The 26,028-nt window shown below is 30.9% G+C and overlaps 1 protein-coding gene across 3 annotated transcripts in view; it reads right to left on the reverse strand.

The window, feature by feature from the left end:
- Positions 1 to 26,028, reverse strand: part of LOC142324489 (uncharacterized) — a 65,040-nt gene that overhangs the window by 7,515 nt on the left and 31,497 nt on the right. For 2 of the 3 annotated variants that reach the window (XM_075365315.1, XM_075365314.1), the window contains 3 exons: positions 18,658 to 18,784; positions 13,437 to 13,552; positions 2,564 to 2,716 (listed from right to left, as the gene is read on the reverse strand). In XM_075365315.1, coding sequence (XP_075221430.1) covers positions 2,564 to 2,716; positions 13,437 to 13,552; positions 18,658 to 18,784 — 396 coding nt within the window. The remainder of the gene's footprint in view (positions 1 to 2,563; positions 2,717 to 13,436; positions 13,553 to 18,657; positions 18,785 to 26,028) is intronic. The other variant, XM_075365316.1, reaches the window with a different exon arrangement.

Here is a 26,028-nt window from a genome sequence, read left to right on the forward strand (position 1 = left end):
GTGATTTTTTTTTTCAATTTAAAAATAGACCAACCAGAGTGTTCCAAGTGTCTAGAATACTATTGAAAACCATGTGATGAAAATTTCTTTTTTATTTTTGGCCAGTATACCAACTTTCATTTAGCTTCTTTTTTTTTCTTAAAATTTATCAATATTCTTTTCATTCCATCTGAACAATTTCTCTTTCTTATGTCCGTTTTGCTGCTTTTTGTGGGGATGGGATTTGTTTCAGAATCCTTTCACATATTTGAACATTTTCCTCTGTTGTTAATATCTTCCATAGATTGTTTTTCTTTTAACTCTAAAGATTTCTGCAAGCCGTTTAAGTTAGACTTTATTTGTAAAGTAGTCATATATTTTTGTTGTTAATCTATTATTATTCATTCTATAAAGGTGACTATAATTTTTTTTTGAGTATTTTCATTTTAACTGTATTACAGAATTTTATCAGTTAGTTCACAGCATCTTTTCCTTAGGTTGTTTTTCAAGTCTTCTTCAGTTTTTGTCAGTACAAAGATTTTCCACAAGATTCTTCTTTTGTAATTTTCTCTTTTCTACAAAACCTTTAATATGGAGATAAGCATTAAGAGGCATATACACCTTCTGGTGGTTTTTAACACAGTATTAAGGTGTCTTAATTTTGCATTTCTGGATTAGGATTATTTGTTATAGTTTTTAATTAATGCATCGGTTTTATTTAGTTTTATTATTTATTCAAGAGCTTTCTTCTCAAATCCATTTTGTTATATTATTTCACCAGGGTATTTGAATTGATTGACTTTTTCTATTTTTCCTATTTCTGTTTTTAAAAGTTTTGGTGTGATTTTTAAAGTTCTCATATGTTTTGTTTAGCAACTGGAAATTTTGTTTAAGAATTGATTCTTCTGCTAGGAAGGCTAAATCATCTGCAAGAAGCTAAGCATTCTATTTTTAAATTTTGTATCCTACGGAGATTTTGTTAATTTTGAGGTTTTTAGTTTATTTTTTATATTCTCTCATTATTTTTTCCAATTTAATAGAACTGGTGAGAGGTCATCTTTGTGGCAAACAATTGTACTTATCAAGAACAGTTCTGAGATTTCTCCAATTAAATAATAAAAACCATTAAACGAGAAAATTAATGTCCTGATCAGCTCAAGAGAATATAATAGCACTTTAAAATGTATACAAAATTAAGATGTGAAGTTTAAAAAAAATTCATAGCAGCAGTATCATTTCTAGATATGGTATGTCTAAAGGTAAATTAACAGATAGAATGTCATATGATATAACATCCTATTAATCGTAGTGTACAAAGAACAAACAGTGTGTGTTGGCATTTTACTAAATGCCAACAGACAAAGCAGTCTTTTACGAACTGGTACCAATTACCTGTAGAGCTCCAGAGTTAGAAATGCTGGATGTAATTCTCTTGTAGAAGGTGTTGGTGCTTTTTAATGGCTAATGATCATAACAGGATGCAAAGATGAATAAATGATTAATAATGTGATTCGTAAACAATGTGTTTCATAACCACAACTGCACTGAATTATAACTTCTAAAGCAGATTTTGCTTTCAAGACGAACTCCTAAAAGTTTGTCAGTAGCAATCTGCCTACACTATGTAAAAAAGATAACTTGATATTAAAGTATATTTTCATTAAAAAATATTTATGAATAGCAGATTTTGTTTAAAAAATAATCCTTTTTAAGTATCATTGATTGCAAAATATTTCACATTAATCATTTACAGAGAGCTGTTCATTAATTATGATACCAATACCTGCTAGCAATTCTTACTTCACATACCTTATGAAAAAAAATCACCCATTTCACATAGTAACAAAAAGACCTTGACCAATCATACTATCCATAAACGTAATAACATTATTAACAGGAACTGTAAAATGAACTCAGACAAAAGAATACAGATTAATAATATTAGGATTAACCTTATCAACAATAACAATAATATTATGATGACGAGACATTACACGAGAAGCAACATTTCAAGGAAACCATACAAACAAAGTAAAATCACTAATAAAAATAGGAATAATTATATTCATTATCTCAGAAATAATATTCTTTGCATCATTCTTCTGAATATTTTTTCACTCAAGACTATCACCATCAATTGAAATCGGAATAAATTGACCACCAAAATCTATTAAACCATTCAACCCTATAGAAGTTCCACTATTAAATACAATTATTTTAATCTCATCAGGAATTACAGTAACATGAGCACATCACAGAATCCTATTAAATAAATTATCAATATCAAATAAATCATTAATACTGACTATCATTTTAGGATTATACTTTACATTTTTACAAAAATGAGAATATCAACAATCAACATTCACAATAGCAGATTCAATTTATGGATCATCATTCTTCCTAACTACAGGATTCCACGGAATCCACGTAATCGTAGGAACAACCTTCATCATAGTATCAATAGTACGATGTATAAAAATACATTTTTCAGCCAGTCATCACATCCTTCAAATTTTTTACCATGCCACTCAGTAAATAGTTCAATTTTTGTTTAACCATTAGGTTTATGGGGGATTCATACCTAGCAGCAATGGTCCTTTTTTCTTCTTGAAGTCTGCGATAATCAGCTTCCACTTGTCTCCTAAACATTTCTTCAGCTCTGAGCCTCTGTCTCTGTACACTAAGTTGAGCTTGTAATGTCTCAACCTGACACTGCCCTGCATCCAAACGTCCTCTAATAACATAAAAGCCTTCTTATATTAATCATTCAAAACATTAAAAAGAATAACCTTAATTTTCTACATAATATGTATTAGATTATTAGAGACACAGATGTACTTTATGTTTTACAATTCTGCCAATCATTCATCCTCTGAAGCAATATTTTACAGTGGTTCCGGAAGCTAAAAAAAAGAAACTTCTGCCTATCACAATTTAATTTTACATACATTTTTCATTAAGAAATTAATAATATTATTTACAGAAAAAACCATGCTAAAACTACCACAACAATTTAAATACTATAGAATCTCATAAATACATAGAACAGAATACAGTAACATATTCTATTATCAGAATAATACCACATTCACATCATAAAAGAAGTTTATGGTTATTCTTTTTTACTTTTTTAATATAAGTCAAATTATTGCACACACACGCACACACGCATGCACACACACACACACACACACACAAATATATATATATATATATATATATAGATATTATTTTTATTAGATCAACCAAAGTAGAGAATAAATAACGTACAAGTAAACTGACTTACCTTATTCCACTATATACACAGGCATGCTTTTTCGATTTACTTGCATCAACTGAATTACATATTCATATATTCATCTCAAATTACATTACAAAATTCATAAAATATATAGTAACTTAATCATGGATTTATTTATTTTATTTAAAATTTAAAACCGCTAATCTTTTTATTTTAAGAATTTAAACTTTTATTCAGTTACATAAAAAATTAAAACAAAATTTAAAAATATGAAAAATTAATTAAAATTAACATTAAAAATTAAATTGTAAAAATTTTTACTTTTTTAATTAATATGTAAAAATATGACGTCAAGGCATAAAATCAAATTAAAATTATAAATCAAAGATTAAAATTAAAATCAAATAATAATTTAAATTATTAATTTTAATTTGATTTTATGCCTTGACATCATATTTTATATATGTAAAAATTTTTACTATTTAATTTTATATAGCGGGAAAGCGCTCCTGCATATATGGTGGAATAAGGTAAGTCAGTTTACTTTATTTATTCAGTATTTTGGTTGATCTAATAAAATAACGTAAATATAGTTTTATATAGTACAGAGGAGTATTATTCTTAAAAGAATTGGTTTTAAAAAAAATAATATATAAATATATATATATACAAATTGAAATAGAATAAAACTTATTTCATTTTTTTACCTCAACACACAATCTTTTTTAAATTATGTTAGTCATATTTCTGTACCCTGTTAGATAAGAATAATATTCTACTAAGCTATGTTTATAAAAAAGTGAACTTTTTGTCATTTAAAAATACTAACAAAATTATTATCCATGACTTAAAATTATAAATTTTGAAATAACAAACTGAACTAAATTTCATAAATGCTTTTATAATAATTATAAATAATAATTTTAAATAATTTCATAAATAAAATGCTTTTATTAATTGATTTCAAAAGGTTTTTCATTTGCTCTTACATCCACCTTCAGTGACTGGTGTTGCTGTTCTCAGGCTGTTGTTAGCTGATATTATTATTGGTGATTTTTTGAGTTATGCAAACAGATATTTAATTTAAAATGTGGTTGAAAAGTGTATTAAAAAAAATTTAATTAAATCACAAATTTTAATAAATCGGATACAATATTCTCTTCAGACCAGCAATCAAAATAAATCTATACATTATATACAGAAACCTTTAACAATGCTATATCATTATTGATAACGCTTAATATTTAATTTTGCTTTAATGCTTGCCATTTATAGTGCTTAATGTTTACATTGAATTTAATATCGCTTAATATCTTAAGTTTATGAATTTCATTTTGAGTTTTATGTACTTAAGTATTTTTTCTGGACAACAGATTCAAATCATTAATCAATCACCATACAAACACAATATGACAGGAATACACAAACTTAACTGCAAAATGTTCTACATAGGTCAAATACTCAGCTTCAAACAAAAACCATTGAAACAACCAAAAGCCAAAAGAAAACAGAAAATCAACAGTTGCTAATAATTTCAGATAAAAAATACAATCCCATCAACACTGACAACCTAAATATTAACATATACATAAAAAGGAACATGTGCTAACAAACTCAAACATTGTGAAATATGGAAGGCACACTATAGCAATATATTAAAAACCACACACTATTCAAATCTAACATACTTTCTAATCACATTCTGAATACCTGTCCACCTAACCAAAGCTAATGCAAACAAGAAACACATGGTAGTGTTGGTACCACACTGATAAGTAACTGAAAATGTTTTGAAAACATTTTTATAGAGCTTTGCCACTGAAAAAAATCTTAAAGCTTTAAATAATTTAAATCGCTGACTGTCACAGCCAAAAAGAGTAAAAATTACTGCCAATTTCATGAATTTTTCAGTAGTGTTTTTCAATTGTTATTTAAAGTTAAAAATCATGACATTATTTAATCATTAATCATGATCATTATTTTACACCTTTATACAATCTCCTAAGTAAAACTGATGTATAATTTCAGACTATTATTTGCTCAATTGTATTGTTTACCATAAAAAAATTGAGGTTTTTATTAATCATATTTTCATTTTTTTCAACGCATCAGGCTGACTTAACCTCTGATCTTCACACTTCAGATGCCAAACAGAAAGATGGGTCATAACTAGGCTATTCATCTTATCACTTCAGGATTTTTTATCAGAATGTGAGAAGCTTGCGTGGTAGATCACCTGATTTTAGTGAGAAAGTAAAATTTTTAAAATATTATGACATTGTTTGATCGGAGACTTGGTTAGATGAGGACATTAATAATTGTGAATTGGATTAGAAAGATTCAATATAGTCAGATGTGATAGATCAATTCTTACGAGTGATAAAAACATGGTGATGGTGTTTTAGTTGCAGTAGATAGAAAATTTAATTTTGAAAATATTATACTTATTGATAACTCGTTGGAATGTGTATTTTTTTAAATTTGCATTGATAATGGTAAATTTGTTCTTTTGGGTATTTCTTATATTGCACCTGATTCACTATCTGATTATTATGGTTTTTTTTGTTAATGTTACTAATTCACTAGCTCCTCATATGTTTAGTGTTGGTTGTGAGAATTTATTGATTGTTGGTGATTTTAATATTTTGGGTTTCAAATGGATATCAAATGGTAATGCATCATCAGCATTGGGTTATCATAGTAATGTTGAGGTTAGAAATTCAGCTTCATGTGCCACTAACTTTTATATAACATATAGTCTCAGTCAATTTAATGAGTATGTTAATGCTAGAGGTAACATTCTGGATCTTGTTTTTTCTAATATTATTAATCTTTCATGCTGTGTATAGCATGATGTTATCTTTGATTGTGATGAATTTCACAGTGCTTTAGAGATTAGTTTTCCAGTTATTTTTACTAATAAGTTAATTTTTAATGATTACCTTTTTATTTTAAATGCTGATTATACTTCTATTTGTAGTAAATTAGATCTCTTTGATAAAGATTTACCTACAGATATCAGTGAAATTAATTTTAATACTTATATTATTGAATTAAATATATTTATTAATAATATTATTCTTGAGCATGAACCAAAAATTTGCATTCCGTTAAGTACTTATCCAAAGTGGTTCTCAAAGGAACTTATATATTTTTTTGAATTATTTAGGAAGGAGAGGTCTTTATGTAAGTAACTGTGTAAGCAGGATGAAAATAAGTATTACATTGATGTTGAAAATGCTGTGATACATGATTCTAGTTATATTTTCAAATTTGTTAACTCGTTAAGACTCTTAGTAGATCTCTTCCTAGTACAATGTTCTATAATAATGATAGAGCAGATTGTTTGCAAGATTTTGTTGAACTGTTTGCCAAGAAATTTGATAGTGTTTACACTCGGACCAATTTATCATCTACTGAGGTAACCTTAACATTAGTTTAACTTTAGTTTGATTCAATTTGGTGAGGATGAGATATGTAAGGGTATCATAGATCGTAACATTAAATCAGCACCTGGTCCTGATAATATACATCCTTTGTTTGTTAAAAACTGTGTTTTGTTTTTTGCCCCACTTACTAAATTATACAACATTTCTTTAAAAATTGGAGTGTTCCCAAATATTTGGAAGGAATGCTTTGTCACTCCACTTTATAAAAAGGAGAATCCTGCCGATATTAATTATCCAATTAATAAATTTAATACCTTTGCTAAATTATTTGATTGCCTTATTTGTAATAATATTACACCACATTTGCGTAAATATATTAATCCTCAGTAGCATGGTTTCCTTTCTGGCAGATCAACACTTTCAAATCTGGCTGTCTTTAAAGAATACATAAATAATCAATCACCTAAAACTTGGATTTAAAGTGGATGCTGTTTACTCTGTCTTAACTACTGCCTTTGATAGAGTGAACATTGGTCTGCTCTTAACAAGACTTGATGCATTTGGAATTTTTGAACTCTTACTTAAATGGATTTCATTTTTTCTAGGGAATCATGTTCAATTTGTTAAGTTTGAAAGTCCTATTTGAAATCCTATTCATGTAACTTCTGGTGTGAATAAACACTGGTGTGGTATAAAACTTGCAAGATTTATATCAATGATTTACACTCTGTTATTGAATTTGCTTTACTTTTGCTTTTTGCTGAAGATGCTAAACTGCCATTAGCTATTAAGGACTCGACTGATAAGATTCTTTTTGTAAAGGGATTAGATTCTACGGTAAACTGTTATCATCTTAATGGGTTGAGACATGCAATGTTAGTAAATGTTTCTCTTTAACTTTTGGAAAGCAGATAACTAGTAATTAAGTTAGCGATTATAGAATCCGTGATATCCATCACAATCAGGTTGCTAAAATTAAGGACCTTGGGATTTATTTTGACTGTAAATTTTCATTTAAAAATCATATTGTTTCTAAAGCCATAAAAAAAATGAATTTTATAAAAAGGTTTTCACAGAATTTTAGGAATATCAACATGTTTAGAACTTTATATTTTGCATTTATTTACCTACATTTTTTACACTGGTCGAACATCTGGAGACTTAATACTCTTGAACTTTTTAAAAAACTAGAAAAAGTAAAGACTCTAGTTCTTTTCTTTTTTTAAGAGTTCTTAAAAAGCTAAGAGTTACTTAAGCTAAGAGTTCTAAACTCTTAGCTTCTTTAGATACATTTCTTATAAAACTGGTCACATAATGCATTATTCTGACCAAGATTATAATCGAATTGCATCTGCATTAGGTATACCATCTGTATAATCATCACTTTTAAGATGTGATTTAATTTTTGCCTATAAAATTATTAATAATCATATTGATTATCCAGAATTGCTTTCAAAATTTGATTTTTTTTTGTTCCTGGTCGGAAACTTAGAAATAATAACTATTAATTTTATGTAGACATTAATAAAGACATTCAATTAATTGTTCAATGATTGTCATTAAAATGTAACAATAACACTAACTGGTTTGATTTATATAATTTTAGTTTTATCTAGATGTTTATTAAAATATGAATGAAATAATTGTATGTGACAGTGTAGTGCTGACCATTTATTTTGTAATTTTAATTTGTATCGTGGGATTTATCCCATTTGTTTTAATAAATAAATAAATATTTGTTACAGAAATAATTCATACAGATTAAACAAAAAAAATATATATATGAGAGGTTAATCTCTAAAGTAAAAACCACTTCACTGTAAAAAAAATTTATTCTGAAAACTTTATAAATATTTTTTTTTATTTCTCTTAAATTACACACCTTATACTACTTCTCTATATAATCGCCACATAAATTACAACATTTATCGTAGCGATATACCAGCTTCAATATACCTCATTGTATTCTTCTGCTGTCAGTTCATTTTTAAGTTCTTCGTCACCCCTGAATTGCTTACCACTCAAAAACATTTTCAGTTTCTCAAAAAAAAAAACGGTAATCAGAAGCTAAGTCCAGACTATATGGAGCTAAGGAGCTATGGGGCTATAGGAGCTAAGTCCAGACTATATGGTGGGTAATTGTAAATTTCCCACCATATAGTAAATTTCCCATGTGTCAGACCCACATGTGGACGTGCATTATCGTGCACCAGGATGTCACTGTCAGTCAGCCGCTCATGTCACCAATTTTGAATGGCGCGCCGTAACTTACGTAGAGTTTCGCAGTAGGCTTCTGCATTTATAGTCATACTACGTGGCATGAAATCAGTCAGCAGTATGCCAAACCGATCCCAAAAGACTGTGGCCATCAGTTTGCATCCAAATGGCTGTGACTCGACCTTTGTTGGTCTGGTTGGTGATTGAGGACAATGTCACTCACGACTGCCATTTTCTCTCTGGTGTGTAATACGAAATCCATGTTTCATCACCGGTAACAACTGAATTAAATTCATCAATGTTTTCTGTGTAGCACATCAAAAATCCCAAAGCCAATCCCATTGGGATTCTTTTGTGACGTTTTGTTAAGACGTGTGGCACCTGACGTGCACAAACCTCTAAATGGTCTAAATGGTCATGAACAATGTGATTGACAACAGCTCTTGAAACATCAGGAAAAAGAAGGACCAGGTCAGAAATCGTTGAGCAATGACCTTTTTTATTTCATCATGATGCGTTTCAACAAGTTCTCTGTGATTATCGAGGGCCTCCACTAACGCTCTTCATCATGCATATTAATTCTGTTATTTCTAAACCTTTCACACAATTTTCAGATACTTCTTTCACACATTACATTATTACTGTACACAGCAACCAACTGCCTATGAATTTCAATCAGCTTAACAGTTTTGATGGTTTAAAAACCATATGACTCCAAGTATTTCACAGTTGCTGGCAACATCGATTTGCCTATTCATTTTATTACTTAATAACTCACACGTAATCAAAACTACTATAATGCGACAATTTACAGACAATGCAGTGTGTACATTATTAGCGTGGCCATGAATGACACAGGTTCAGCAACCTTACGGAGAGAAACTTCTCAGCGGCCTTTACTTTAGAGATATCCCTTATATATAGTAATATTATTTAAGTCTACAGGCAATGTGCCTGTAGACTTTAATGTAGCTCTATTATTTTATCATAATAATGTAGTATGATAATATAATAATACTAGTGTAGTGTGCCTCCTCTATGAATCATGAGACCTTGCCGTTGGTGAGGGGGCTTGAGTGCTCAGGGATACAGAGTAGCTGGACCGAAGGTGCAACCATATCGGAGAGGTATCTGTTGAGAGCCAGACTAAGGAATGATTCCTGAAAGAGGGCAGCAGCTCTTTCAGTAGTTGTTAGGGGCGTGAGTCAGGACGACTTAAACGGCCGTTATCAACATCACTCAGTCCTCTGAGTACTGCGCAGCTGAAAGCAATGGAAAACTACAGCTGCTTTTTTTCCAAGAAAATGTGGCTCTCTGCATTTTCACATAGCAATAATGGAGGCGCCTTCCTTGGTAAAATATTCCGGAGGTAAAATAGTCCCCCGTTCGGATCTCCGGGTGGGGACTACGAAGGAAGGGGTCACCAGAAAATTAAAAAATAACATTCTACGAGTCGGAGCGTGGAATGTTAGAAGCTTGAAAAAGGTTGGTAGGCTAGAAAATTTAAAAAGGGAAACGGGTAGGACAAATGTGGATATAGTAGGAATTAGTGAGGTTCGGTGGGAAGAGGAAGGCGACTTTTGGTCAGGTGATTTTAGAGTAATTAACTCAGCGTCAAATAATGGGCAGGCAGGAGTAGGTTTCGTGATGAACAAGAAGATAGGGAGGAGAGTGGAGTATTTCAAAACGCATAGCGATAGAATCATTGTAATAAGGATAAAATCAAAACCTAAACCGACAACGATTGTTAACGTCTATATGCCTACAAGCGCCCATGATGATGATGAGGTAGAGTGTGTATACGAAGAGATTCATGAAGCAATTAAACACGTAAAAGGAGATGAAAATTTAATAATAGTTGGAGATTGGAATGCAAGCATTGGAAAAGGCAAGGAAGGAAATATAGTGGGTGAATACGGGCTGGGCAAAAGGAATGAAAGAGGGGACCGACTTATAGAATTTTGCACGAAGTATAATTTAGTAACTGCCAACATCCAATTTAAAAATCATAATAGAAGAATATACACTTGGAAAAGGCCAGGGGATACTGAAAGGTATCATATAGATTATATCATGGTTAAGCAAAGATTTAGAAATCAACTCGTTGACTGCAAAACTTACCCTGGAGCAGACATTGATAGCGACCATAATTTGGTGATAATGAAATGTAGATTGGGATTTAAAAACCTGAAGAAAAGGTGTCAGATGAATCGGTGGAATTTAGAGAAGCTTGAGGAAGAGGAGGTAAAGAAGATTTTTGAGGAGGACATCGCAAGAGGTCTGAGTAAAAAAGATAAGGTAGAAAATGTAGAAGAAGAATGGGAGAATGTTAAAAAGGAAATTCTTAAATCAGCAGAAGCAAACTTAGGCGGAATAAAGAGAACTGGTAGAAAACCTTGGGTTTCAGACGATATATTGCAGCTGATGGATGAACGTAGAAAATATAAGAATGCTAGTGATGAAGAAAGTAAAAGGAACTATCGGAAATAAAGAAATGCTATAAACAGGAAGTGCAAACTGGTGAAAGAAGAGTGGATTAAAGAAAAGTGTTCAGAAGTGGAAAGAGAAATGAACATTGGTAAAATAGATGGAGCATACAGGAAAGTTAAGGAAAATTTTGGGGTACATAAATTAAAATCTAATAATGTGTTAAACAAAGATGGTACACCAATATATAATACGAAAGGTAAAGTCGATAGATGGGTGGAATATATTGAAGAGTTATACGGAGGAAATGAATTAGAAAATTGTGTTATAGAGGAAGAAGAGGAAGTTGAAGAGGATGAAATGGGAGAAACAATACTGAGATCTGAATTTAAGAGAGCATTAAAAGATTTAAATGGCAGAAAGGCTCCTGGAATAGACGGAATACCTGTAGAATTACTGCGCAGTGCAGGTGAGGAAGCAATTGATAGATTATACAAAATGGTGTGTAATATTTATGAAAATGGGGAATTTCCATCAGACTTCAAAAAAAGTGTTATAGTTATGATACCAAAGAAAGCAGGGGCAGATAAATGTGAAGAATACAGAACAATTAGTTTAACTAGTCATGCATCAAAAATCTTAACTAGAATTTTATACAGAAGAATTGAGAGGAGAGTGGAAGAAGTGTTAGGAGAAGACCAATTTGGTTTCAGGAAAAGTATAGGGACAAGGGAAGCAATTTTAGGCCTCAGATTAATAGTAGAAGGAAGATTAAAGAAAAACAAACCAACATACTTGGCGTTTATAGACCTAGAAAAGGCTTTTGATAACGTAGACTGGAATAAAATGTTCAGCATTTTAAAAAAATTACGGTTCAAATACAGAGATAGAAGAACAATTGCTAACATGTACAGGAACCAAACAGCAACAATAACAATTGAAGAACATAAGAAAGAAGCCGTAATAAGAAAGGGAGTCCGACAAGGATGTTCCCTATCTCCGTTACTTTTTAATCTTTACATGGAACTAGCAGTTAATGATGTTAAAGAACAATTTAGATTCGGAGTAACAGTACAAGGTGAAAAGATAAAGATGCTACGATTTGCTGATGATATAGTAATTCTAGCCGAGAGTAAAAAGGATTTAGAAGAAACAATGAACGGCATAGATGAAGTCCTACGCAAGAACTATCGCATGAAAATAAACAAGAACAAAACAAAAGTAATGAAATGTAGTAGAAATAACAAAGATGGACCACTGAATTTGAAAATAGGAGGAGAAAAGATTATGGAGGTAGAAGAATTTTGTTATTTGGGAAGTAGAATTACTAAAGATGGACGAAGCAGGAGCGATATAAAATGCCGAATAGCACAAGCTAAACGAGCCTTCAGTAAGAAATATAATTTGTTTACATCAAAAATTAATTTAAATGTCAGGAAAAGATTTTTGAAAGTGTATGTTTGGAGTGTCGCTTTATATGGAAATGAAACTTGGACAATCGGAGTATCTGAGAAGAAAAGATTAGAAGCTTTTGAAATGTGGTGCTATAGGAGAATGTTAAAAATCAGATGGATGGATAAAGTGACAAATGAAGAGGTATTGCAGCAAATAGATGAAGAAAGAAGCATTTGGAAAAATATAGTTAAAAGAAGAGACAGACTTATAGGCCACATACTAAGGCATCCTGGAATAGTCGCTTTAATATTTGAAGGACAGGTAGAAGGGAAAAATTGTGTAGGCAGGCCACGTTTGGAGTATGTAAAACAAATTGTTGGGGATGTAGGATGTAGAGGGTATACTGAAATGAAACGACTAGCACTAGATAGGGAATCTTGGAGAGCTGCATCAAACCAGTCAAATGACTGAAGACAAAAAAAAAGTGTAGTGTGATAAAATAATAAAGCTAACCAATATGATATTCACAGATTTTGAAAAGTACATTTGATAATGTAAAATGAAATAAAATTATAAAATAAGAAAAATATGTTTGAAGTAAAAAGAAAAATAAATAATTTATAATTGGTTCATAAATCAAGTAACAATAACAACACAACAACTATAGCAAATGACATAACATAATATTGAGTAATACATCCTCACAACTGAGTCATAGATTATCAACTGATATATTAATTAAATAAAAAATTATACAATAAAATGAACGGATACAATTATCTTACCTCAATTCTTCAACTTGAAATTTACGTTTAGCCTTGTACTGTATATGTCTCAATGCTAAAGCATTATATTTTTCACCAAGAAGTGTAAGCTGCATTTTCAAATTTTCACTTTCAGACTGAAAAAGAGAGTAACATAACGTTACTAGTCTGACAATTCAAACTCAAATCAAGGTTTTACACAAACCATTATAAAATTGATCATGATCATTATTTTACACTTTATACAATCTCTTATGTAAGTCTGATGTAAAATTTCATACTATTATTTGCCAAATTTTATTGTTTACCATAAAAAAATTATGGTTTTTATTAATCATATTAATTTTAGAAATAATTTCATAGGACAATTCATATTATAAAAAAAAATATGGTAACATTATTAATAACTACTTTAGCATTAGTCTGATGAACAATCAGGTAAGGTAATTCGAATTATGTTCCTAGAAAGTTTTTCGCCATCACTCAATCTATCTTATGATTTATACAGGGTGAGCAACATAAAACCGAACACATAATGAAACCGCTACCCAACATTACTTATAAAAGACTCTCACACAACTAGTGTGACTAGTGGATGTATATGTTACTATTGATTGTTACTGCCGTTTGACAGGTGGTTATGTGTCAGTGCATTATTCTGAGTGCAGTTGTGTTTGTGAAAATGCCTTATTCAATCCAGGAGAGGTTAGCTATAGTTGAGGCCTATATTCCATCTGGATCGTTTGAAGAATCACGTCAAGTATTCATAGAAAAATTTCTAAATGCCTGAATCTCAGCAAAGAGTATCAAACACGATTTAGTTAAAAAATGGTGTACAACAGGTTTGGTTACAAATGCAAAATGAAATAGGCAACCTTCCATTAGGAATCCACAGGCCATTGCCGGATACTGAAATGAAAATTACTGCCAGTTCAAAAAAAAATCACTACGCAAGTTTTCCCGACAATCTGGTGTTAAATACACATCCTGTTGTAAAATTCTTCAAGAATTAAGATTGAAACCATACCGCATTACAACTGTGCAACAACTGAAGGAGACTGACACACTAAAACAACTTTATTGCAATTGGCTTCTCAAAAACATTATTAATGGATAGAGTTGTCTACTTGCAATTTTTTCCTTTGGGGCTACTTAAAGGAGAGAGTTTATGTATCTAATATCCCCACAATATTGCTGAACGAGAAATCAATGCAACTGACAACAATGTTTTGTGCCAGACAACTCTCAATATGATCAGTTGAGCACAAAAGTGCATCGATGTCCAAGGTGATCAATTTGAACAAATTTTGTAACAATAATGTAAATAAATGTAACATCTAAATTACATTTTACGTTCTTCATATTTAATTTATTTGTATCATTCATAAAATTTCATTCCAACATAACCTACAGATTCTGCAGCAGTTATGTTATGGATTCGGTTTTATGTTGCTCATCCTGAACAAAGTTCTGTATTGGAAGGCCTATTTATTGAATTTTTTGTTAGTGGTAGCTGTCGACTATTATATCTTCCAAGTGCTAAATGATATTTTAAGTCTTACCACTTTTCTATATAGCTGCTTAGTGAAGTAACAAGCAAGTTTGATATCCATTTGTTTACTTTAGCATACTAAGAAAAAAATCACAGATTATATTTTAACACACGATATGTCCTAAAATAAATTTGGGTTTAAATATAATAAATTTGGATGTGTTAATAATTTTTTTGGGAAGATCTCTTGTTGCCTAATTTGGAGAGCGTCAAATGGTGCTTACCTTACATTTTTGAAAGTTCTCTCACATTTCTTTATTTACAAATGGCTCCTACAAGCAATGGGATCCTGAGAGAATGAAAGCTGCTATCAACTCAGTGAAAAAAAAAGAAATAAGATCTTTTAAAGCTACTCAGATTTTCAGTGTAACTCAAACATTAGAGCATTATGTGAAAATTTCCAATAACAAAGAAAGGTCTACTACACCTTGGTCGATTGGTAGGTAGCCAACTTTAACAAACATTAAAGAAGGCCTTGCAAAATACTATACTTTTAAGGAAAATAAGTTTAATGGATTAACTACAAAGATGTGCGTGCAGTGGCATTCAAATTAGCTTCACTGAATGGGTTTAAACACAGCTTTTCATAAACAAGCTTGTAAGGAGAAAGTGGTTAAAAGGTTTTTCACAGTAATCCAAATCTTTAGTAAGACAACCACAGGGACTGTCTTTTTCTAGGGCTAAAGGGTTCAACCCTGAAGAGGTATCAACGTTTTTTGAATTATATGATCCTTGTCTCCAGTAAATGAAAAGTAACTTATCACGTTCGTTTAACTGTGATGAAACGGAATCACAATTGTCCATCACAAGCACAGAAAAGTGATAGCATTGAAGGATAATTGGCAGATAGCATCGCTGCAATTTGCAGAACGTGGAGCACTTATCAAAGGGGTGACACACACACAAGCACTGTGGGACAATTCTTCTCACTAATGACTGTTATTTTCCCAAGTAAAAGATGAAATTAGAACTTATGAATGGCACAACACCTAGTTCAATTTTCAAATGCCACCCATCCAGACGGATACAAAGTTAAATATTTACCTAAGTGTTTAAGTCATTTTATTAGTCATGTTAAGCCAGCAGAAGCAGACTCAGTGTTGTTAATGTTTGACAAGCACGCATTACACCCACACCACAAACATTGATGTAATTAAAATTGCTCGAGATAACCATGTAATCAAAGTGTTTGCCCTTCGCAGTTCGCATGTAACCTCTTGATGTTGGATTTATGAAGCCACTGAAAACATTCTATGCACAGGAAACTGAAATGTGACTACAAGCAAATTTTAGAAGAGTTGTAACCATTTACCAAATCAGTTATTTGGGAAAAATTATATGGAAGCAGCCGCTGTCCAAAATACAGTCATGGTTTTTCAAACAACTGGTCTCTTTCTTATGAACCAGTATCAATTTGGAGAAGATCTTCCACTTGCAACAACAACCAAGGTCAAACGACTCATCAAGACCACAAAAAGATTCCAAACAAGAACCTAAAGAAGCAACAAGTTCTACGTCTGTTCAGGAAACAAGTTCTACGCCTGATTAAACCATAACATGTAGTGACAAAATCATTCCATCTCAGTTTGTAAAGGCTTTTGATATTTTTCCCATTCCATTTTTGAGTAAACAACAGAAAAGAAACATGTTCGAGCTGGTTCAGCATAAATAATTAACAAGCAATCCTTACAAGAAAGTAAGCAATCCTTACAGAAAATGAGAAGAAAAGACTAAAAATGGTTTTATTTATTTATTTATTTTATTTTAATCAAGTCACATATGCTGATGATTCTGCTAAAGATGACCACATACTTTCTGACAAAGAAGTCAATGTGGAGTGAATTTTAAAAACAGGACTTTATTCAGAGGACCACAATGATGAAGACTGGATGCGCTACTCATCTTGATTCAGATGGTCTCATATATCCAGTGCTAACATAGGGTCAGCAGTGTTCAATTTTTAAACTTTGTAAACTTTTCAAACTTTTATTACTTAAACTTAACTAAATAAACTCTGTTAACGAATTAAAAAAAAAGGTATTTTATATAAAATCTGCATGTTTTTACCTTATTCCCACATAGTTGGTGAATTTGAGACCTCTTCCCAAATTAGGCATATCTGTTTCTAAATTGTGGAAATTGACATTTTTTTGTTTTAAACTACTGGTGCAAAATTTTTTTTATAAATTTATCTTTAACTGTTTTAAAAAGTTATGTAAAGAACTAGTGTATTGACATACTGGTTCTTGAAGTTCAAATAAGCATTAATAGGTTATGACTGTTCAAAAGTAAACTTTCCAAATTAGGCCAAGTGTATATATATATATATATGTAAATGGTGTCTGATGATGAAACTGAGGAACTTTCAGGGCATCTTCTACTTAACTGTGATGTGATTCCGTTTCATCACAGTTAAACGAACGTGATAAAAAGATTTATGCAATGTAAACATATAAATTTCTTTTAAAGATTCATCATACAATTTTATAAGCAAAACATAAAAACAATTTTAAAAAATCCAATTTATATGATGCACACTTTTTAAGACACCTCTGAGTAATAAACAGAGATAGTCATTTTCTTTATCTGTGGTTTGGAACATTGACAGCTGTTGCAGTAACAATTTCAAAACATCAGAACACTTTATAATTAATAGAAATACAGATATATAAAAAGGAATGGCTTCAATCTAGATTAAAAACAACAAAGAACATGCCACACCCACTGAAGTTTTTCAGAACTTTTAGTAATGTTTGTCAGAAAATTAATAGTAGCTACTAGAATTAAAACGCATATAAAAGAACGTCTGAGGTCATTAATAAAATATATATATATACATATATATATATATATATATATATATGTTAGGAAGTAAAATTGTTTTACAAAATATTAGTAGGTTTTGCCATTTCAGTCAGTATCTTTATAAAAAAAAAAAAAAAAAAACAATATTTACACTAATTTTTTCTCCAGCTTTTACATATGTTGATATCTAATTGTTCCTCACACTTCTCAATTCTCCCTTCTTCCTCAGTATATCTTCTTGCAATCATTTACATCCTAATACCCTGTTTTTATGTTTTTGAAGTTCTTCCTCAGACTTGTTTGATTACTCGTCTGAGTAATCCAATTGTGATGATTATTATTATCTCACATCTTCTAATGATTTTGTTTCCCAAATATTCCACACTATAAATCTTATTAAACATGCTTTAAAAAATATGTCATATATCTCTGAGCTACAAGCTTATGACCACATCACATATCCTTTCTACTTTTTGCAAGATCATAGCTTAACAATAAAGTTTGATCAATGGAATTCAGTCAACAGCAATTTATTATTAAAGGCACAATTCAGATTACTGCCTTTAGTGAGGGAGTATAATCTTTTTTCTTCTTTATCTTACATTGTTTTCTTGTACTGACAGATCTTTCACCCTCACTTTCAAATTACTTTTATTATTAACCCATCTGGATTTTCCTATATTTGTTTTCTGGTTATAGAATGCAGATTCTTAATAAGAACTTAGCCTCATGACTGAGCTAGAAAGGTAAATGACTTTCATCACAGCTGGATACTAACCACTTGCGATGCAGATAATTCCCCATGTTATAAAAAAAAGTCAACATACTAAGTAGATAAGATCTAAATTATAAAAACAAATTAAAACTTTAAATTGCAGGTATTACTTGTAATTTCTTCACTTCCTCCTGACGAGCAAGCTCATTACAAGAATCCAACAAACTAGACAGCTTTCTAGGAGATCCAAAACTAGCAAGTTCACTGACCAACAGACTTGGTGGAGTAGAATCCGCACTACAAATAATAATAATTATTGATTATTTATTATGAATTTTAATTAAAAAGTCAATAAATAATTATAGTACAAAAATAATTTATAAATTTGAGTTTAAAAAATAAAAAGGACTGTACATTTTAGATCTTTAATAAATCTGAATTTGAATACGTTCATTTATAGATTAACATAAAAATCACTAGTCACAAAGCACCATAGAACTTCATTTATTTCACTATATGCTGAACTTTCCATTCTAATTATAATGAAAAAAAAGAAGATTTTAACATGTTCACTGCAGAATTATTTTAACCACATTTTACAGAGTGCTGTCTCAGTCCCTGGAGACTGGAACCTACCTTGCATTTAGTATTGCTGGGTTTCACTGAAAACTCACCTCAGTGCGGCTGCTTTTTTCCCTTTAATGTAATTTTCCCAATTATTCTGTAAAATGTTACTAGCAAAAAATAAGCTATTTTAAGAGTTTTTTGTAAATATAACTTATGAATACCAAATAATTCGGTTTTCCTATTTGTTGTTAAGATTAATTGAATAATAATTAGTATCTGCTTAGGCCTAATGGTAAAAAAAAATGTTTATGGTTCTGATTAATAAATTACGTAAGTTCTTATTTGTACAATTGTCAGTGACCTTGAATGCTGACAATTTTTACTCTGGTATGTCTCTGGCAGAGAAATTATTAAAGATGAAAATTGCATACTGTGGTAACTTGCAAAGTAATAGAAAAGGAGTCCCCAAAGAAATAAGACATTGAAATTAAAACTTGGGGAATCTTTGGTCTAGAAAAGAAAAAATTAAAGTCATAAAATGGCAAAAAAAATCACCTGTATTGATGTTGATAACAGTGTAATCCCACGATACAAAATTAGTTGAAAGAGGAAAGACCAACAGAAAAGTTGAACTGGTGAAGAAACCAAGTTGTGTTATCCATTATAATATAGCGAAAAAAGGAGTAAACGATGACCAAATGTCATCCTACTACTCTGCTTTGCCTAAGAGTATAAAATGGTACCACATGGTCGCATTTGAATTAATTTTTGGAGTTGCAGTTGTTAATGCCTGGGTTATTTATAAAATGATACCAGGTAACACCAAAAAAATGACAATAACAGAATTTAGAAGGGTGTTAGCAAATAGTTTGGTAAGTAAACCAAAAACAATTGATATAGAAAAAGGAGTAGGGAAGAGACTTTCTTTAAGGTTGTAAAACCCGAAAGTCCGGGGTGATAAAAAGAAAAACATGCCGTGGTTGCTACCAGAATCTGCGGAATCAATGAGTAGCAAAGAAACAGACAGAAAAACACGTAAGGTGACATCTTTCTGCCAAGAGTGCATTGGCAATCCAGGTTATTGTCGAGTGTTTTAATTCGTACCATAGTTCTATTTAAACTGTAAAAATTTTAAAAAGCTAAGTTTTGTTAGAATATTATTAGTGTTAATGAATTTTACTGTTTAGAGTTAATTCTTATATTATTTGATTTTTTAATGACTTGCACGTTTTTATTTTTTATTTTTTAATTCTTGAATTATTAAAACAGCATTTTTTAGATTGTAGTTAATAAATTATTGAAAAAATAGAACAAAATTAAATTAACAATAAACAATAAGATTATTTATTATAAACTAAATATACTAGAAATATTTTTACTTTTATCTTATTTACTTATTTTGAATTGTTATATATTATTTTGCATTTAAATTATTTTAATACTATTTACTAAAAGTAAAGGAAAATCCTTTTAATTAAAGTATTAAAAAAGGTAAAGAGTGAATTTATTTACAATTGAATTCTGATTACATCCATAATTATTAGTGCGATTCTGGGCTCCAGCATTAGGAAAATTAAATACATCAGCAGTGCTACTTCAGATGCTACTGACACGAACTATGTGAAAATATGCCAAAACTAACCTAAAAAAACAAATTCTGCTGTTTATGTAAACTAAACATAGCAGAAAACATACAACTTGATTCAACAGATAGTGTTAAGTATCAACTGTGTTCCTGTACCTGGCGACTGGAGCCGCACTCTTGCTAAGATATGTTCTGTACCGTGGGGATGGGAAATGCATAACATCCAGGTTGACAATTATAACATCACATTTGATTGATTAACCTTTCCTAGCACCAGGGACTAAACATAGATTGAATGTTTTGATAAAAACAGCTTTTTGATAAATTTTGGAAGTATAAAATTCTGCCGCCATATATGAAACAAATAAAGGAAGACCAAAATAAGCAAAGACAGAAAAAATTTGCAGAATAGAGGTTTCTTGTGAACACAAAAAATAATAAAAAAAAAGTGCTCTTTTTATTTGCGATATTTGCATGGTTCTCTGCAGGCCTGTTCAGGGAAAAAACATAAGAAACACTAAATACTTTTGCAATCCAATAAAATAATATACATACTTTTTTTTTGTTTTATTATTAACTACACAATTATTATCTGCTAGTGGAAAGTTTTCAGCATATAAATGAAATTCAATTGGCTACAATGAAGTAATACCCGACAGACAAAGTAAAAGAGAAACTGCACCCTCCATAGTTACCTATTGAATTTCAAGAAATTGTGTAATTAATTATGGCTGTGCTTTATTTTAATGCTAGATATTTTATCATTCATGATATCAGTCAAAGATCCTACTATTGTGATTTCAAGTTATGTCAACAGAACAGGTTCTGCAGGGATACAACTTATTGCCTTGCCCACAGTCCACAAAAACAATTATATTCTACTGACATAACAGAGAATTGTGTTCATGTAAGCAGTAACATATTTAATTGAAACTTTTGTACAGCACAGACTATGTATCTCTTATGGGATTTTCAAACTACTCTTCATCAGATAAACATTCACATGTCATTCCACTGTCATTGCTGTCACAAGTAAATTATACTCTATTTGTTTTACATGATTCATGCTAAACAATATATTTTTTATCCAGTCATTATAGTTAGTGTACTATGATTACTGTTAATATTAGTATTAATTTGTAAAAGTCAATTTATTATCAATGTCTTTAAAGAATTTAAATAAAATAAAAATAGAACAGTAATGTAACAGTGATCATAGGTTACCCAGTATTTTTATCTTACAAAATTACCATTTACATAAAAACCTGCCTAATGTATTTTACTGTAAATTTGCACATGTACAAACAATTTCATATAACAAAATTCCTGCTTAAAAGACTTTACAATACTTTTTATTCTCAGTTTTTCTTTATTAAATTTTACTATTTTAATACTTCACCGCATATCACTTGAAAAAATTCTTTCAAAAGAATTTTGTTTCTTGAACTTGAGTTAGTCACACCAACTTAAAAAAGATTTTTTACACTCCAGGTTGTGAGCTCATAAAAGTTGCATCTTCCATTCTATTACAAGGTTGCAATGATTATTCTACAGAGAATACACAGTGCACTGCTTAGTAATGTTGTTAAATCTTATTTCCTAAATGTATTTTAAGTAGTCTAGAATGCTAGTAATATATAGCTAAACACACATTTTCATCTATTACCCAGAAGAGATCCTGAGTCAAAATTCCAAAAAAATGTTTCAAATTAAAACAATTTCAAAATTTGTTCAATTTAATTTTATCTTTCTGAAATTTTTACTAAAATACATCACCAGAAAATAAATTTCATAAAAAGTTTTGCTAAAATGAGGATGGAACCCAGAAGTTGATTTCCCTGTTTAAAATGAAAAATGAGACTAATAAAAGTTGATGAAGATGTTATTTTATCTACTAGAATTCTTTTCTAAAACTCATATTATGAATGTCAATTAAAAAAATACTGTTTTAAAAAAAAAAAATGTTTGTTTGTTCTGTATGCATTCCTACACCATTCATCCGTTTGCGATGAAATTTTCGTGAGTTGGGCGCATACCGCAAAGATTTCTGAATTAGTTTGTACCCACTAGGTGGCACTAGGGGATATTTTGAAAAATTGTATTTATAGTCCAATTTGGCTCATTTTCTGAATATGTATGAGTTACGTGAAAAGAAATATTTTTGCAAAAGATAGACCCATTAGGTGGTTCTGGGGGTTGAGATATTTCAAAAATTGTATTTATGGTCTGATTTGGCTCACATTCAGAATATATATTAGTTACTCATGAAAAGAAATATTTTTGCAAAAAATGAAACTGCTAGGTGGCACTGGAGTTGAGATATTTAGAAAAATTATATTTGTGGTCTAAATTGGTTTATACTAAGAATACAAATTAGTTATGAGAAATGATATATTTTTGCAAAATCAGGAAGAAGGCAAAAAGGAGAAAGGAAAATAGGATAAGAGGGAAAGAGATGGAGATTTGAAGAGGGGAAGGGGTAAAGATGGGAATGGGAAAGAGGGAATGGTTAAATTTTGTAATGTTCCATAATGTTCAGTTTTTAATTTTTTATCAAACTCATTTGTGTTCATTTAATCTATATATATAATCAAATCTAGCAATAGCAAAGCATTGCTGGGGTCAGCTAGTAACAATATGTGTGTCCATGGATACAATAAAAATCAAGGGTTACACTTACAAAGTAATAAGTGCAATATTACATCACGGATCTTTGATTCATGAAGGTCATTATACTAGTTTTATTAAAAAAAGAAAAATATGGTTTAAAGTGAATGATATGATTATCAACAAAAAAAAAATTGGCCGTGAAATTCAAAAAATGTATTTTTGTTTGTTCTAGAAAAGCAATAATTTTAATAAATCCACAAGATAACAATCAGTAATTCATTAAAAAAAATAATAAAAGAATAATCTAACAAAATTTAGTGATATCCAAAAAAATACAATGAAATTGTAAAGCGAATGGTAAGAGTCTCACAGATATCATTTCTTGCACTGAAAAAACAAAGATTTCTGTAATATAAATAAAACTGTTTTTAACAAAATGATGCTGATATCAAAAAGGGTAAGAAACTACCTCTTCAAGCCAAGTCTTGCTATGTCTTACTGACCCAATTTCATTTATTAAACAACAAATAATCATAAGAAATGTATTATTTCTATAAATGTGATATGGATTACGTACAAATGAAATCAGGGTGGTAAGAGTTTTGTAACAAATTTTTCAATTTTTTGCTTATTTTATGGAAAATTAAAAATTGTTTATTATCTATTATTGTATATCTATTGTCTATTACATATATTAAATGCGTATTTTTTTAAACAAAATTCTAAATTAATAACAGATTTTGATAATAGAAATATAGTCTTACCTTTTTTGATATTAGTATCATTTTGTTAAAAACAGTTTATTTATATTACAGAAATCTTTGTTTTTTCAGCTGAAGAAATGATACCTGCATAGATAAATAAAAATTATGTCACTTGTCTATCTTGTCCGTTCTGTCTGTTAATTTTATATTAATACTTTGACTAGAATTTTTAATAGGATGCTCTTTGCTGGCTACTTCCATGTTTGCTGGGAAAAAGGTGTTTTAAAATTGTTTTTTAAAGGTAGTGACAGGGACCCACTGCGAGCTCCTTTTATAGGCCTTTAATACTCCTGCCAGTTATTGGAAAGGTTTTTGAGACAGTATTGTATCTTCATAATACTGATAGACTGAATTCTATGAAGTTGTGAATGGATGATCAGTGGTGATGAACATTGTTTCTTCTAGTGAGTCCGAGTATGTCTCAGGCATCTTTTTGGACATATCAGGGGCTTTTTATAATTTGTGGTGGCCCTCTGTTCTGTTTCAGCTGTGGAAGCATGATTGTATGCCGAATGAGCTGAATGTGTTTGAATGTATACACAGAATGTTATATTGTTATTTCTGCAATCAAGATGTTGTTCTTCAAGACAGCATTTCAGAAGTAGGAAAAACGCTATTTAAAAGTTATCTGCAGCTGGGTACTGTTTTAGGAACCCCCTGCTCTGGGTTGTTGAATTCAATTTTTTAATGTGGTTACGGTTACCCCGTGGATGACGTATCATCACGTGTGTGGATAATAAGCTTCTGCTGGTTAAAGTAGATACAAGGAATGAGATCGAATTCAGGGCAGCCCAGACTTGCAAGATACTCCAGTTGTAGAGTTTACAACACAAGATGATGTTTAGCCCAGAGAAAACAATGATGACATTGCTCAAAGGCAGACTTACTGTTACACAACGAACTCATGTATTATTGGAGGGTCATCAAATTAGGTACGTCCTACTGCAAATCATCAATTCAATGAGCACTTTCAATATGCTGCCAAAAAGGCTAGTTCTACTTTCTTCATTCAGAGAGCAGTTCGTGCCAATTCAGGGCTTATGCTTAATGCTTTACGCTGCACCTGTCTAGGCTCATCAAATGAGATACAAATGTTATATGAATATTTTGTTGAGAGCCCAGCATCTCCTATTGTTATCTGTGGCTGGTATCTTTATGATTGTCTCTCAAGAGGCGGTCCTTGTTATTTCTAGTATTAACCCCATTGATATCCTTGCGACTGAGCACCAATTATGTTATGATGCTAAGAAGACAAGCTAATTTCTCCCTCTGGTTGCATAAAATTAATAGATGACCTAGGTTTCCATCTATGGCCAATAAAGTGGACTGAATCATCCAATGGCCATGGTATTTTTTACTATGTGAGAAATATGCAAGTAGTAAGAGGGATTTTCTCCCAATCGGCAAATTACAGTTTCTTTCTGGATATGGTGCTTTTCAAGATAGGTTGGCCAGATTTGGTATGATTAATTCAGGCATGTGTCCGAAGTGTAAGGGACTGATGACATGCACCATATGTCTGCTCCAGGTACAAAGCTGAACATACTAAACAGCTAGATAGCTTGCAAGGATCAATTCTGGTTCTAATCTGAAAGTTAATCGGAAAACCAAAAGGAAATGGAACATAGTTGCTGGCTTCCTTAGATTCTTAGCCCTGCAGAGGATGGCTGAGGAGATGTGATGCTGTTATAAATATATAGATGGAATAGCAACCCAGGTAGCTAGGGGTCTGCCTGAATGATTACTTTGCCAAGACAGGAGTTTTGGTGCTGAGCCCTGGTTAGCCGAGATATTCACTGTTAGGATAAGAATGAATGTGCAAAGAACACTGTGATGGAGCAGCAGGATGATGAGGTATTGACCTCACACCCTAAAGCAAACTAGAGGCCTGATGACTGTGTTGTGTTATCAAGTTTAGAGGGCCAAAAAGACGACCTCTGATATTGCCCATTAGGGCTACGAATGGAGGTGATGGTGTGACAACTGGGATTGTCACTAAACGGGTGTCTTCCCCT

This window comes from Lycorma delicatula, chromosome 5, assembly GCF_047948215.1.
Source record: "Lycorma delicatula isolate Av1 chromosome 5, ASM4794821v1, whole genome shotgun sequence".
Classification (NCBI taxonomy): Eukaryota; Metazoa; Arthropoda; class Insecta; order Hemiptera; family Fulgoridae; genus Lycorma; species Lycorma delicatula.